We start from the raw sequence: 13,253 nt of genomic DNA, 5'->3' as shown, positions 1-13,253 counted from the left end.
ATACCTGATTCTTGCCTAACGCCCCAAAAGCCATGAATGCAAGCAAAGGCTCTAGAACCACCCATCGCCCATGATATGAATTTTTCTTCCTTAAAGTTTGGGACGGACCTGAAACCTGAAACCTCTTGGCCCTATAATGAGCTCATTGCCTTTGCCTGGGTTTGGGCGAACCGACTTGCTCATCAGGTGACTTGGCTTGTTGACTTGATCTCAAAAGGGCCATTCACTTTAAGATTGATTACATTCTGGAATCTAGTTTCTCCAAATATGCCTCCTGACACAGGTTATCCTTCACTTTGCTCCGCAGTTACCCCAGCTCGCAAAGAAGCATGTGATCAATGGCCGACATCCCTCAGAGCCCCTACGACAGTGAATTCCTCAGCCCCAGTTGATTGCCACAACAAGACCCCCATTGCCACGGGCAGCAGCAGCACCTACAGTACATGAGTACGGCCTCAAAACGAACAGAAGGAACAACAATAATATCTTACCTCCCACCCAGCCATCTGGAGTAGTGCGCGCATTGATGATATCCTGCGCACCCCAGGCAACATCGACACTGGTGGATCATAATTGTTACTAGCAGTCTCAAGATAACTGGATTCGATACCTACCAATGGGAGCTTGTGCTTGGCCCACCACTGATGTTGCACCAGTAATCACAGTGTTCCCAGCACGGCAGAAGATAACATTGTTGCCATCCACGACACAGTGCGTTGTGCCTTTGTTGAACAGATAGTTCACGCAGGCTTGCACCTCGCCGACGGGGCGGTATCCGCCTCCGTTGTCCTGGCAAGTGAGGTCGAATCTCTTCTTTAAGGGCGATACATCTACCGGGCTACTTCAACTGGAAAGCCCGTTCGACCACAGACAGAGCCGCAAAAATATCAAGGAGCGTCCTCGCACTGAGCTTCAAAGGTGCCGAGGACCTAGACGAGATCCTCCTCGCCTCCACATGCGACCAGCTGAAGACGTTCCTGTTCGCGGGACACGATACGACGAGTAGCCTGCTGCAATGGGCATTCTACGAACTGAGCCGGACACCGCATGCGCTGCGGGCCGTGAGTTGGCGGAGCATAGCATCAAGTTGTCTGGCGAGCCTCCGACGCTGGAATTTTGTTCGCAGTTTGAACTGATCCCACGATGCGCTGCCGCTCGTGCGGTATAGAGATACAAGTCGGCGGAAGGTGGTTACGATGGGGCTCTGGGCGCCGGGGTTTCCTTGCGCGTGCAGGTCTGTGTCCATTGATACGGTGCCTATCAGGTCCCGTTAGAAGACGGTGTTTCGATTTGGGTGAGTCGAGATATTCGAGGGAGAGAGGTGGCGTACCGATAATATCAAATGTAAGATTGATACAGGGCTCATCAAGCGCAAACACCTCGCCCGACCTCGCATGCCCATCCAGGATATCCGTGAAGCACTGTACTCGATCCAGTATTCCTGGCAGGAGCGAGATGAGATGCTGCGGCGCGAAACCAGGGTTAAATCGTTTCCGGAGGGTTTTCCATTCGCTTCCCTAGGTATAATTAACTCTCGTCACATTCTGCACGGGAATGATAGACACATTGGAAGGCAGGGCCAGAGCGCTACCGGCAACCGCAAGGATGGGCGCAACAATGGTGGAAAAGGTAGGGGTCATGATTTGTAGAGTTCTGGCTGTATCAGCTAGTGGTCAAGTCTTCAAATGCGTTGTACCTGGCGAAAAGTATGGAATTTGCCTTGCTTGTTATACCTTGTCAGGAGACGAAACTCCTCCGAAGCATACACCCCTCAGTTCAAATTGTTGACATGCGCAGAGAATCCTTTGCAAGTTTCTCTTCCTCTGAATGTACTCGGCTTGGGACATGATCTGATGAATCGTCCAACTAAAGCTGATAAACAACCAACAATGACCGGGCGTCCTTGCACGAGGATGCCAAACCGACCCTTGACAGCCAAGTGCATGCTCAAACCCCTGTGAAGTGTGCTATGCTCGCTGCATGGCGGATTCTGTTGGGAATGGACAATCAAGACCCGTCACTGTCTTGAAAATTAGCGAAGGCTCTGCCGACTTCGGGTAGTGCATCCTCACGTTGGCTCTTCTGAATGAGAAGCTCTGCATATATGAGGCAGCAGAGGTACACGCTGGAAGCTGGATAGAATCATCAGGTCAGGAGTGAAATACGCAGCAGTACACCACATGAGCAGAGACACGATCAGCAGTCCTGTATCCCCCAGGGTAGCCCCATACTAATCAACCCCTGCACTGTGCAGTACTGCAGGCTGGAACTCGGGGGCCGCAACGCGCGTTAGAGGAAATGTCAAGCGGTTGAATACGGAGGAAGCCAATATCTTCATGCAGAACCCCACAGTATGACAGGGTCCAGGGGCACATACGTCCCTAGTTTGTATGCAGGTTTCACCTGTATCTGTCCAGGTCGCAGCGGGAAAGCAGCAGCACTGATCGGCATCACGTCGAGTCTCAACCAAGGCAAACGGTGGGCGGCCCACTACTGTAGGGCCCCCGGCAGGAAGCTCAGGCAAATGATACGCAATACGAGTCTTGCCCGCGGAGATTGCAAACGTTTCAGTTTGATATTTCGGGCCGAGGCGTAGCCGCAGCGGTTCAGCCGCTTCTGCAGCTCCTAGGGATGCATTGATAGGATGCACTGGTCCAAGACAAAGCATTGCTTTAGTTTTCGAAGCGAAGTATAGTGCATTTCGTCTTGCTTGCAAGACAAAGACCCTTATCCTGCGGCAAGCGAGCTATCATCCGTGTGGCAGAACATGAATATCTATAGACAGCTCTCCTTATGATATCCGGCATTCTCCTGGAATGGCCAAAGCAACGGATGGGTACACTGGAGATCAAAAAAAAAAAAAAACCCAATTTCGAAGTCTCTCGACAAGCCCCCTGCTAACCGGACTCGTGATCTGTTGGAGCATACCTTTGCCATTAGCTGATCTAGCAACAAGCTAGATCCCTGTTCATGTGTTCTCCGATGGCATCTCCACCGAGTCCTCGACGACTGTGTAACGCCCGACTCATGAACGCCGATGCGGGACCCGGAGTAAAGGTTTGTCGGACAAAATCATCCAGATATATAGACCGTTCAGCACTATATCTTTGGTCTGGACATGCAACTGATAGGTTTGCCAGCGATGATCTACTGACTTCTCACTTCTTGATACCATCCACAAACAATGGCCATGAAGATTGACACTCATCACCATGTCATCCCTTCCTTTCTCGGGCAAGGTATCACCTAGAATCCCGGCGTCTTTCCCAGAACAAACCTGAATCAGCAGGTAACCACGTAAACCCAGCCATGACCGATAATCCCGACTTCTCAAAAGGCATGCGTATGCCCACTTGGTCCCCGCAAACAACCCTAGCCTTCATGGCCAGCAACGGGATCGAAACATCCATCCTGTCTTGTGCCCTTCCACTCACGGTCCTCGCCCAAGGAAACACCACCAAAGCCGCAACTCTAACCCGCGAGGTAAGCGATTATCTCGCCTCCTTGCGCACTCAACACCCAACGCAATTCGGCTTCTTCGCCTCCATCCCCTCCCTCGAGGACACTGAGATTTGCATCGACGAAATCCGCCACGCCGTCGATGACCTCCACGCAGAGGGCGTCTTGCTGTTCACAAGTTATAACGGTAAATACCTGGGTCATCCAGACTTCGAACGCGTATGGGATGAGCTGAATGCTCGCGGCACGGTCGTCTTCACGCACCCGACTATCGACGGCGCAACCGAGAAATGTATCCAAGAGCCCTTCACAATCCCCCCACCGTTACTGGACTGGACGCACGAAACAACCCGTGCAGCCGTGCATCTCATTCTCACAAACACTCTCCGCCGGTTTCCCGAGTGCAAGATCATCCTCTCTCACGGCGGAGGAACACTTCCCTTCATTGTGGGGCGAATGGCAGATCTCCAGACCCGACTGTCTGGTAGATCGGAGGAGGACTTTCTGGAGGATGCGCGGCGGCTCTACTTTGACATTGCACTTGTGGGGCCGCCCGTTACGCCGCTGCAGCTCGTGCGGGAGTTTGCGGGAAGCGGGCATGTGCTGTTTGGCACTGATTTCCCGTTTGTGGCGGCGGAGGGCGTTGCAAGGAGGTGGGATGGGGTTACCGCTGGTGGAGGGGAGGAGTTGGTGATCGAGACGAGGAACGCGACGCAGGTGCTTTTTCCGAGGTTGATGAGGGGTTAACTGACTTTGAGCAGAATGCGTATATTCTCGGTTAACTTTGACATTGCTCGGTAGCCTAGGGACGGGACAGGCCGAACCTTGAGGTTATAAGAAGGTTGTTTCTCATGGGCATTCCAATTACAACCTAGTATATAACTTTGAGAAACACCAGTTCACGTAGTCTCAAGTGCTTCAAACCTCTCGAGGCGTTCTAATTGAGTTATGGGTAGTTGTATCAGATGTCCTTCCAATAAAAGTACATGATATATATCCTAGGACTCCGCACTATGTCTGATAAGATCAAAACCGCAAGCCAAAGCAGCAAACAATCACGAAGTACATGGTTCGTCCAACAAGTCTATTCTTGACGATTTGCCTTTTCAAATTCATGCGGCTCTTTCAACTCTCAACTCCATTGAACCTTTTCCAGGTCGTCGAAAGCACCAAATGGACAACGCCTAACCGAATGGAGATGTAACCGGTGCGGTCAGACCACCATCCTAATTTTCTTCAAGACTCACTCAAGAGCAGGCACACCATCAGGTCAATGGATAGATCCTGCGCCACCGATGCGATCCCTCCGAAGTCAAGTACAAGACTGTGCATGTTCGGTCTTGGCCTGACCCGGAGTATCTATCCGTCATCCGGGACTCTGGATCGAATCTTTGGTTCAATGGAAAAAGCATGCGGAGCCAAGGCAGTTTAAACTTTGGAGTCGATAGATACGAGTGGTGATGTCAACCACTCTGCAGGAGGTACTGCAGAATCTGCTCGGGCTTCTCCGTAACGAAGGTTCAAAACATGGAAGCAAAGCCAGGAATTCCGAACCACAAGCCTGGAGGGTCAATGTCGTATTCTGGATCCTGAATCCTGCAGTCGCCCCGAACGGCAAACCCGCCACTAGTGTAGTAGTGCGCTGTACCTACGTTAGCCTTGCTGACACCAAGAGAGGGGGTTTCGGAGCTCAGTTTTTGCTTTTTCCATTGTTTCTCTTCATTTGTTTTTTTTTTCTTGATCAGGCCAGCCTGGTCGCGACATGGCATAAAGTAGGGTTTCTCTTCGTTTCAAGAGGGCCAATGGAGTAATCGCATCTTGAACTCAAAACTAAAACATCCTCATTACTCTGCTTGATCGTTGTAGCCGAGAGGACCAATCTGTGGGGGAGAGGGGGCTCGGAGAATCCTGCAACAATTAGGTCTCGTGGTCCTTGGTTTGAAGGGGAACATGTAGGTTTGGGGAGGCGAAAATCATCAAGCGGATCGCGACCTATGGAGTAATTGCCCCAAGTGACATTAGCATTACAGATCATTTGGGCTTGTGTGAGGTTCGATCAGGAGAAACCGAGTCTGTGTTTGTTGCAGTTGCAGCGGAACCCCCTATCTGCATCTGCACTGCACCCCGTATAAGTCAGAGAACTGGTTTGTGGAAGAATCGAACAGTCTAGGTGGTTTAGAGGATGGGTAGTCTACAGCCTTAGCCGCGAATTTTTGCATAGCGTGTTTGAGAAGATTTTGCCCCCGTGTCTCCCGTTCTCATCGAACATTGTTTCCTTGGACCTTCCCTGTTCAAATCCATTGCAAATGGTCATTGAGTCAGTGCACTGACTGCCCACTGTCTAGACTAATCTTTGTGGCCCCCGCTGTCCCTGCGCTTGGGCTCATATTTTCTTTTTCCTTCAACCCTTTTCTGCATCCTTCCTCGGATCATTGAATGCGCTCACTGTCCTTGCGTGTTCTTTGTCTACCTAGGTAACTGCCGGACAATGACTGTCTCAGCGAAGCCTCTAACCCTATCCATTATCAAGTCTTGAGGATGAGCTTGATCTCCCCCGAATATACCCTTGACCCCTGATTGATGACGACGCCTGTTTGATCGCGAAAAATGGACATGATGTCGGTTGCGCTCGGCACCGGTGCCTTCAACCCCAACCTACCCTCCGCAGCGTCTGGTTCCGACCTGCATTCCACGCATTCCGCCATTAGTTCAACCGGCCCGACGACATGGGCCGCGACATCCACCTCCTCCCTCACCTCCCTCAATGACTACACCAACTATCCCCTGATCCGGCAAGGCGACCGCACCTATCTCCGAGACCCGGAGAACAACTACCCGCTACCATGCGACCTCTCCGAGATTCATCGTCAGATCCTTCGCTCGCTGATGCTCATTCGCGTGTTCGGTGGCCCCTTCTGCAACCCGTACCTCGCACAGCGACCTCCGAAGCGAGTCCTAGAAATAGCTTGCGGGTCCGGTCTTTGGTCGGGCATGTGCAACGATCACTTTGCTCGCGCCGGGCATCGTGATGTCGCTTTCTATGGTATTGATCTTGTCGCCATCGCACCGGACCTCCGCAAGAAGGGTGTGAATTGGCACTTTAAGCGACACGACCTCCGAAAACCGCGCATACCGTTTCCCGATGACTATTTCGATTTTGTGTTCATAAAAGATGCTGCGATGTGTCCTTTGAGCCCGGCCCAACAGGCGCAGGGTCTGGTAGAGCCGTTGCGAGTGCTAAAGTCTGGCGGAGTTCTGGAAGTCTGGGATTCGGACTCTGTTTTTCGTTCGCTGCTTCCCAACCCTGCGCCCGCGCGCAAGTTAGCTTCGAGGGAACAAGAGACGGCGGATGCGACTGCAACATACACTTTTTCGTCTGCGACTCCGTTCACAAACGCGCAGAACAAGTTTCTGCAAAACTACAACTCCTGGCTAGAAAAGGCCTTTGACAGTCGGAAATTGACGTCACTACCGTGTGCCACGATCGGTCTTGCGTTTAACTCCGAGGTCGATGTTCTAGAGAAGGTTGATAGCCGGCGGATTGCGATCCCACTGGGCGAACCGCGCTGGGAACGAGAAGGAGGAAAGGACGGCAGCGGTCCCCGCAAACAACTGACAGCAGATCAGTTGTCCATCCGCCGCACCGCCTTATTGACGGTCATCCAGATGATCGAGGGCCTGGAGACGATTCTCATGGAAGCCAGCGGCAAGAGCAGGGATGAATGGGATCGATGGTGGACAGCCATGATGAGCGACCTGTTTCAGAAAGGAGGCCTCGCCAACGGAGAGTGCCTAGAAGTAAGTGCATGGTGGGGCGTCAAGAGATAGAAGCCCCCGACAGAAAGACATACACGCACGCATACACATGATTTGGACTCTATAGGAGTATTCGGTGTTTCGATAAGGATAACAAGAAGGAACGACAAAAGCGCAGCAGCCATTGCTCACGTCATATTGGTGATACCCCAACTCGATTTGGTTGATATTATTGCTCATTCAGCCGTATATTCCGCGATTATATTTTTCTCTCTTCGCTGCCGGTTCGGTATTATTTGTTTTCATAGCGCTGTTTCAACGTGCGATATCGTTTGAGATAGTATCTATTTGTTGTTAGCACCATCTTTCTGGTTGTGTATGCTCTATTCCGGGTCTGGATGATGATATGACATTAATGACAAGATTGAGAGCCATCAAGCGAATCGAGTAAGGGAGTGAATCATGATTGCGGCGTATAAGCATCGAACCTGAACTTACAGAGTTTCGATCTCTGCGCAGTTGAAGTCAGCTCTGGGTTTCTGAAACGGAGCCGAGTTGAGTACGAACCCTTCTTCACAAATTCCGCCCTTGCTATACCCTTCCGAATCTGCTCCTCATCCTGGAGATGCGCTTGTCCCGAAAACGCTCGATGCAATCTATTTCGAAAGTATTCGTACCCTAAGGGATACTCGCGGCCGACGTTGAGAAGTTCTGTGGTGTTGTTGGTCAGCGGAGAGGACCTCATGAGCTGGTACCCTGTGGAGAAGCAAGGGCAAACCTTTATAGATATTTATAACTTGACGACGGAGCTCGGGATTTGTCATTTTCCTTTTCTTTCTATGCAAGGGCGATCCTGAATTGAACTTAGAGGAGAAAACGAGGATGTGTGTGGATGGTGCGGCTGGAATGTTTGCTTCCGCTGTCCGGTTTTTGGGGTGACGTCGTACGAGCCTTCGAAACCAAGCACCGATGGCAACGAGCTTTTGCTTGATAGGACCAGAGCACTCCAGCGTTCTAGCAAGCAAAGTGAAAGGTGAACAAACTTGCAGAGATACTCCGTCGGCTCCTCGAAAATCGGCTCGAGATGAAGGGTAGCAATTCGCGTGTACAGTATTGAGATGTAGGCTTTTCGGCTATCACGCCGAACTTCGAAGTTCCAATGTAGCTCAGGATTCCCCAGCTCCCGCTCGATGTTTTGCAAGCTCGATTATATTGTTGGAACGTCGGACACCATTGAGTGTTGAGCTTTTCATATTCGAGTCTCTTCTTCAATAAGAACTATTCGACATCAAAGATCTCGGATCATGCCTTGCGCAATTGTGCCGTCTTCCCCGAATACCCGGAAATGTGACGAGTGGGGTAAACGAGCGCTGTCTCCAAAATCCCCAGCTTTGGCCGCTTAAGCTCGGACAATGGAGAAAGCCATCACAAACAACAACCTCAACAACTCCCCATTCTCACAACTCCCTGAGTAACAATGATACGTAATCAAAGCCTTCTCACTCACCGCGTGGCTTCCACACCGCTACGATGCTCGATACCGGCGACACGCCTCTTTTCAACCTCTCCCCAGCTGAGCAACGCCCAGTCCCAAGCCCGAAGCTCTTCATCGACAGCGCCGAGACTGCACGACATTGACCCGCGATGGCTTACAATGACAAAGAGAAGAGTAGGGCGGTGCATGATGTTTGGTTTAAAGCCACACCAGATCCAGGAGGCTGGAGAGATTGTGCAGCAGATTGCCCAGGATTGGAGAGAACTCATTGCAGGCAGTGAGGGATATCTGACGGATGCGACGCGGCGGGGCTTGTTTAGGCAAAGCGTTGCTTGGGGTGAGATGGTATGCTGTATATGAATATATGTCTGAGCAGGTGATATGGATATTTATGCTAACGCAGGCCCTTGCCCTTGATAACAGGACAGCATGGTGAGTTCGAGAACCTGTTCGACTACAAATGTTTCTGTTGACTAATTTGGAAAAGGGTAAACCTCACCTCTTCCCTTATTTCTATTCTTATAGGACATATTATCGTCTCTCCAACCGCTTTGATCGATGTTAACGAGTTCCAGGGCATGTCAACAACGTCACATACGTCCGCTACGCCGAGACGGCACGCGTATACTTCACACGGAACTTCGCGTTACATATCGATCCCTCGCACAAGACAGAATGGATGAACCTTGTCAGCAATAGAGGGCTCGGCATAATTCTCCGAAGCATCAAAGTTGATTATAAATTCGTACGCTTCCTTTTCACCCCTGGTGACTACCCCCAACATCCGCTGACAGTATGTCTACTTCGATTGCGCTGTACTAGCCAATGCAATACCCCGACAAAGTCACAGTATACCACAAATTAGTCCATGACCCGTCATCCTCCCAGTCTACACAGTTCGCGTTCCACCTACAGGTCATGATCCTCTCGGAAGCCAAGCAGCGGCCTGCGGCTCGGTGTCATGAAGACCTCGTCACATACGACTATAAACTGGGAAAGAAGGCAGCTATCCCGCCGTTTTTAATGAAACAACTTGCGGAGACATGGAAACTTCAGGAGCAAGCCAAGAAACATTGGCAGCAGCGGATTCTAGATATAGAAGCGAGAGTGAGGAAGCTAGAAACAGACAGCTGGGACCGGGTAGATGCGGTTGAGGATACAGGATCTGCGAAGAAATAACGAGTCTTCCCGAAGAACTCAGCATTATAGACTGTATAGATATGTGTATACCCACAAAGTCCGACCTCAAGTATTATTTATGTGGTTTTACACTATAGTCGTATATACACAACATTAGGAGCACCTGCAGATATGCGGCCGTATCCCAAAGCTAGCTCTCCCAATGTCCTCTTCTATCTGAGGATAGAGCAGCCCGAGACTCATATCGACACACAGACCCCTTCCAAGGCGAGTATCTCCCTAGAAAGTGCACTACTTATGCAAAGAATATAGGTAATGTCTGTAATCAAGCACCGGGCCAGATTGCGAGCGCCTATTGGCCCTGCCAAGTATCACGTGATACAATCGCGCCATTAACCCCGCCCCCACCATAGCTGTGCTTCTCAGCGGTGCGATTTGCTTCTCCCTCTTCAAGTTCCTCAAACCTCCTCAAACCTTTTCTATCCAACTATACCACATTACTCAAGCGCAATGGGTGTTACAGTCGAGACCATTTCTGCCGGTGACGGTGCCACCTTCCCCCAGAAGGGCGACGTTGTGACCATCCACTACGTTGGAACTCTCGAGTCCGACGGGTCGAAGTTCGACAGCTCCCGCGACCGCAACGACCCTTTCGTTACAAAGATCGGTGTCGGCAAGGTCATCAAGGGCTGGGATGAGGGTGTTCCCCAGCTCAGCCTCGGCCAGAAGGCTGTCCTGACCTGCACTCCGTGAGTACCTACTACCTGCGAGCTTTTGTGTGCAAAGGCTTGTTTGTAAAAAAAAAGAAAAAAAAAACTGTTGCTAATGATGCGTGTCTTTAGTGACTATGCCTACGGTGCTCGGTGAGACACACTTTGCCTTGGAGTTCAATCGGAGAATTTCACTCAATATCCATCAATGCAGGCTGGTGTTTACTTTTGCTAATCTATTGTGCTCGTTAGTGGCTTCCCTCCCGTCATTCCCCCCAACTCGACTCTGAAGTTGTAAGTTTTTGATCCATACATTATAAGGTTGGTCAATATGGTTAATTGTTGATTTAGCGAGGTCGAGCTCCTCAAGATCAACTAAATGGTGGAATAACGGCTAGACTGGGCGGATTCTTGCATACGTCGACTTGGCTATTATGTATCTTACCAGGTCGTCTGATTAGTGGTGAGACGGACTTCACCTGGGACTGTTGGTAGCACCCACAAGGGCATTGAACGTGAACAGTCGATCCTTAAGCAACCTGCATGCAGATTTACAAGCCATTCAAAGGAGAGCTTGAGATGCATGGTATTAACATTATCTTCTGGCCTCAGGACGAGTAATCTGCATAGTAAGCTTGGAGAAACCGTGGCTCTTTGGTTGTAGCCCGAGAATAACATTTCCCCTTCTAATCGTTTAGGCGTAGAAAGAATCGATTCCCGCATCATTTCTCATCCAAGGCCAGTACTACTTCGATAGGTCATGGGTTCATGGCCACAAGCCAACATTCTGTGCAAGTACATCAGCGTATATTAGACATACCCATCCAACATCAAAGGAGGTAGTGTGATCTAGGCTGTATTATCTCAATATCTTTGTTTAAACTTAACACCGAGATTCGAAAAGCGCATGAGGCAAACTGTGCCCCAGGTGCTGTTCACATGAGTATGGTTATTTTTCAGGGTATATCTTGTACATCTTGGAAGCTTAAGTTCTGCTGCTTTATTTTAGAAACTCCAGGGAGTGGTTTGAAACCAACAAACCCTTTTTCTAGGTCTTCAAGCAACTGCGCGACGGATGGCCCTAAGCTCTGTATACTACTGGCCCCGCATCACATAATGGCCAAAGGTCTCGATGCGACGACTTCGATCTAGTTAGCAAGCTTAAAGCAAGACCAACTGGCTCGGGCAAGATCCTTCTGACTATGGGGGGTCAAATCAGACTTTGTGCAAGTTTTATACGCAGTCCAAAAATGGCGTATCCTTACAGTCGCTAGAGATCAAGCCCAAGGAAACATACATGGGTCCCCTTCAGGCTCAGACAGAGACTCCTATGTACCTTTTGGGAACTCACCTGGCGGAATTACCTGGTCTGCTTATGACGCGGGTCAGTGTATGAAGAGAGTGTAGTGCTTGGGGTCAGCAAGAATGGCCATGCCTCAACGTCCGTGCAGTCAAGATGCGCACTGATAAAGGTCTCTCCTACTGAGTTGATGGCACGCTGCCAGAGCCAGTGATTTGTGCGCCTGAACTTCCATAAGAGATATTCAGGGAGGCGGGTGTCGATAATACTTTGTTGCAGTTCGACTGGAGCCGTTGGTACTCCTTTGTACCTGCTAGCGAGGCATCCACGAGAAAGTCAGGTGTCAATCCTAGCATCAGCAAGGTGGTATCGACATTAGATGCGTGCTTTCGTTTGACAACGCTCCATGGGGTGATCCTTCATTGGCGGACACCACGAAGGCGTCATATATTCTGATGCCTCCCCAGATTGTATATTTGAGTTGTCGGGTTCTTCCGCCAAAAGTTCTTTCTCGACAAGGCTGACTAAATCTGAAGATGGATCTCAGGCCGGGGTTCAGGCCGAGGCTTAAGACCTGACTTGAATTTGGTGTGGACAACTTGGTCGATTAGCGCCACGCTAACCCTCAAAGAAGTAAAAGGGCCTTGCTAGCCAGAAAGTCCAGAACTGAGGTGGAAATTATTGCGATACTTTTTCCACAGGCAAGTCTATCAGCATCGTACGGCATTGACGTGTAAGGAGCTGCAAGAAAGATTATGCTGAGTCATCGATCAATGTTCCTTTGAGCCTGCAACCACCGCAGGAAGCTCGAGGAGAAGCAGGAAACGTGATTTTGAAGCCAGGGTCTCTGGTGGCCTGTTGCCAAGTTCAAGGCTGGAGAAAAAAACGAGATCGACAAATTAGCGCAAAAAAGCTGGTTATCTAAGCAAGCGCACCAGCTTCGGAAAAGGGAAGAAGATTTGCGTCTGTCCTTGGTTCAGGTGGTTTTCAGCGGCGTTTTTCCTGGCCCAAAAGCTAACCCAATATCAGCGTGTGAGCCGTCCGCCATCGAGTATCGACCGAATTTTCTGTCCCGCTGCCTGTTCCGTGGGTCGCATTGATTCGTCACCTCCCTTCTCCGAACCAGAGCAACTCGGAGCCGGCCCACGAAGGGTCCAATGAGGGTCTTTGGTGGGCGATTGTTTGAGCATGAAGTGTCGTATCATCTGACAAAGCTGGCGGGGTCAAGTTGACAATTTGTCCACTGAAAGCCGAGCCGAATCCCCCGTTGGAGGGGAGAAGGTCGATCATTGACTTTTGGTTCCGGCCAAGTCCAACCTGTCCAATCCACCATGAGCAAGGATGCAACGCCTGACAAGCTGCATGCCAGACTGTATGCTGGGCAACATGAGCT

At 50.4% G+C, this 13,253-nt stretch overlaps 6 protein-coding genes across 6 annotated transcripts; 5 read left to right on the top strand and 1 right to left on the bottom strand.

Moving 5' to 3' along the window:
• Positions 1 to 378: 378 nt before the first annotated feature.
• On the bottom strand, positions 379 to 1,640 carry BJX68DRAFT_266391 (uncharacterized protein; the record flags this gene model as incomplete). The annotated part of the gene is made up of 6 exons (XM_071045497.1): positions 379 to 434; positions 492 to 559; positions 611 to 830; positions 1,033 to 1,257; positions 1,331 to 1,517; positions 1,566 to 1,640. 6 exons carry the CDS (start codon positions 1,638 to 1,640, stop codon positions 379 to 381), a joined length of 831 nt encoding a protein of 276 aa, XP_070899458.1.
• On the top strand, positions 1,604 to 2,096 carry BJX68DRAFT_73130 (uncharacterized protein). Its single transcript, XM_071049668.1, has one exon. The coding sequence runs from the start codon at positions 1,686 to 1,688 to the stop codon at positions 1,959 to 1,961; it is 276 nt and encodes a 91-aa protein (XP_070899457.1). The 5' UTR covers positions 1,604 to 1,685; the 3' UTR covers positions 1,962 to 2,096.
• A 744-nt stretch (positions 2,097 to 2,840) lies between these two features.
• Positions 2,841 to 4,563, top strand: BJX68DRAFT_73132 (amidohydrolase family protein). Its single transcript, XM_071049669.1, has one exon. The coding sequence runs from the start codon at positions 3,310 to 3,312 to the stop codon at positions 4,204 to 4,206; it is 897 nt and encodes a 298-aa protein (XP_070899456.1). The 5' UTR covers positions 2,841 to 3,309; the 3' UTR covers positions 4,207 to 4,563.
• Positions 4,564 to 6,066: 1,503 nt separating this feature from the next.
• BJX68DRAFT_255014 (class I SAM-dependent methyltransferase) lies at positions 6,067 to 7,287 on the top strand (the record flags this gene model as incomplete). Its single annotated transcript, XM_071042974.1, has 1 exon — positions 6,067 to 7,287. One exon carries the CDS (start codon positions 6,067 to 6,069, stop codon positions 7,285 to 7,287), a length of 1,221 nt encoding a protein of 406 aa, XP_070899455.1.
• A 1,292-nt stretch (positions 7,288 to 8,579) lies between these two features.
• Positions 8,580 to 10,125, top strand: BJX68DRAFT_236349 (thioesterase family protein). Its single transcript, XM_071040001.1, has 4 exons — positions 8,580 to 9,055; positions 9,134 to 9,142; positions 9,285 to 9,455; positions 9,533 to 10,125. The coding sequence occupies exons 1-4, from the start codon at positions 8,693 to 8,695 to the stop codon at positions 9,887 to 9,889; spliced, it is 900 nt and encodes a 299-aa protein (XP_070899454.1). The 5' UTR covers positions 8,580 to 8,692; the 3' UTR covers positions 9,890 to 10,125.
• A 157-nt stretch (positions 10,126 to 10,282) lies between these two features.
• Positions 10,283 to 11,297, top strand: BJX68DRAFT_236345 (FKBP-type peptidyl-prolyl cis-trans isomerase). The gene is made up of 4 exons (XM_071040000.1): positions 10,283 to 10,599; positions 10,693 to 10,713; positions 10,813 to 10,854; positions 10,912 to 11,297. Exons 1-4 carry the CDS (start codon positions 10,361 to 10,363, stop codon positions 10,937 to 10,939), a joined length of 330 nt encoding a protein of 109 aa, XP_070899453.1. The 5' UTR covers positions 10,283 to 10,360; the 3' UTR covers positions 10,940 to 11,297.
• Positions 11,298 to 13,253: the final 1,956 nt, after the last annotated feature.

Source organism: Aspergillus pseudodeflectus, assembly GCF_044049435.1.
Source record: "Aspergillus pseudodeflectus strain CBS 756.74 chromosome Unknown BJX68scaffold_19, whole genome shotgun sequence".
In the NCBI taxonomy this organism is placed as follows: Eukaryota; Fungi; Ascomycota; class Eurotiomycetes; order Eurotiales; family Aspergillaceae; genus Aspergillus; species Aspergillus pseudodeflectus.
Note: the sequence above shows the minus strand (reverse complement) of the source record. Positions and strands in the feature narration are given on the sequence as shown.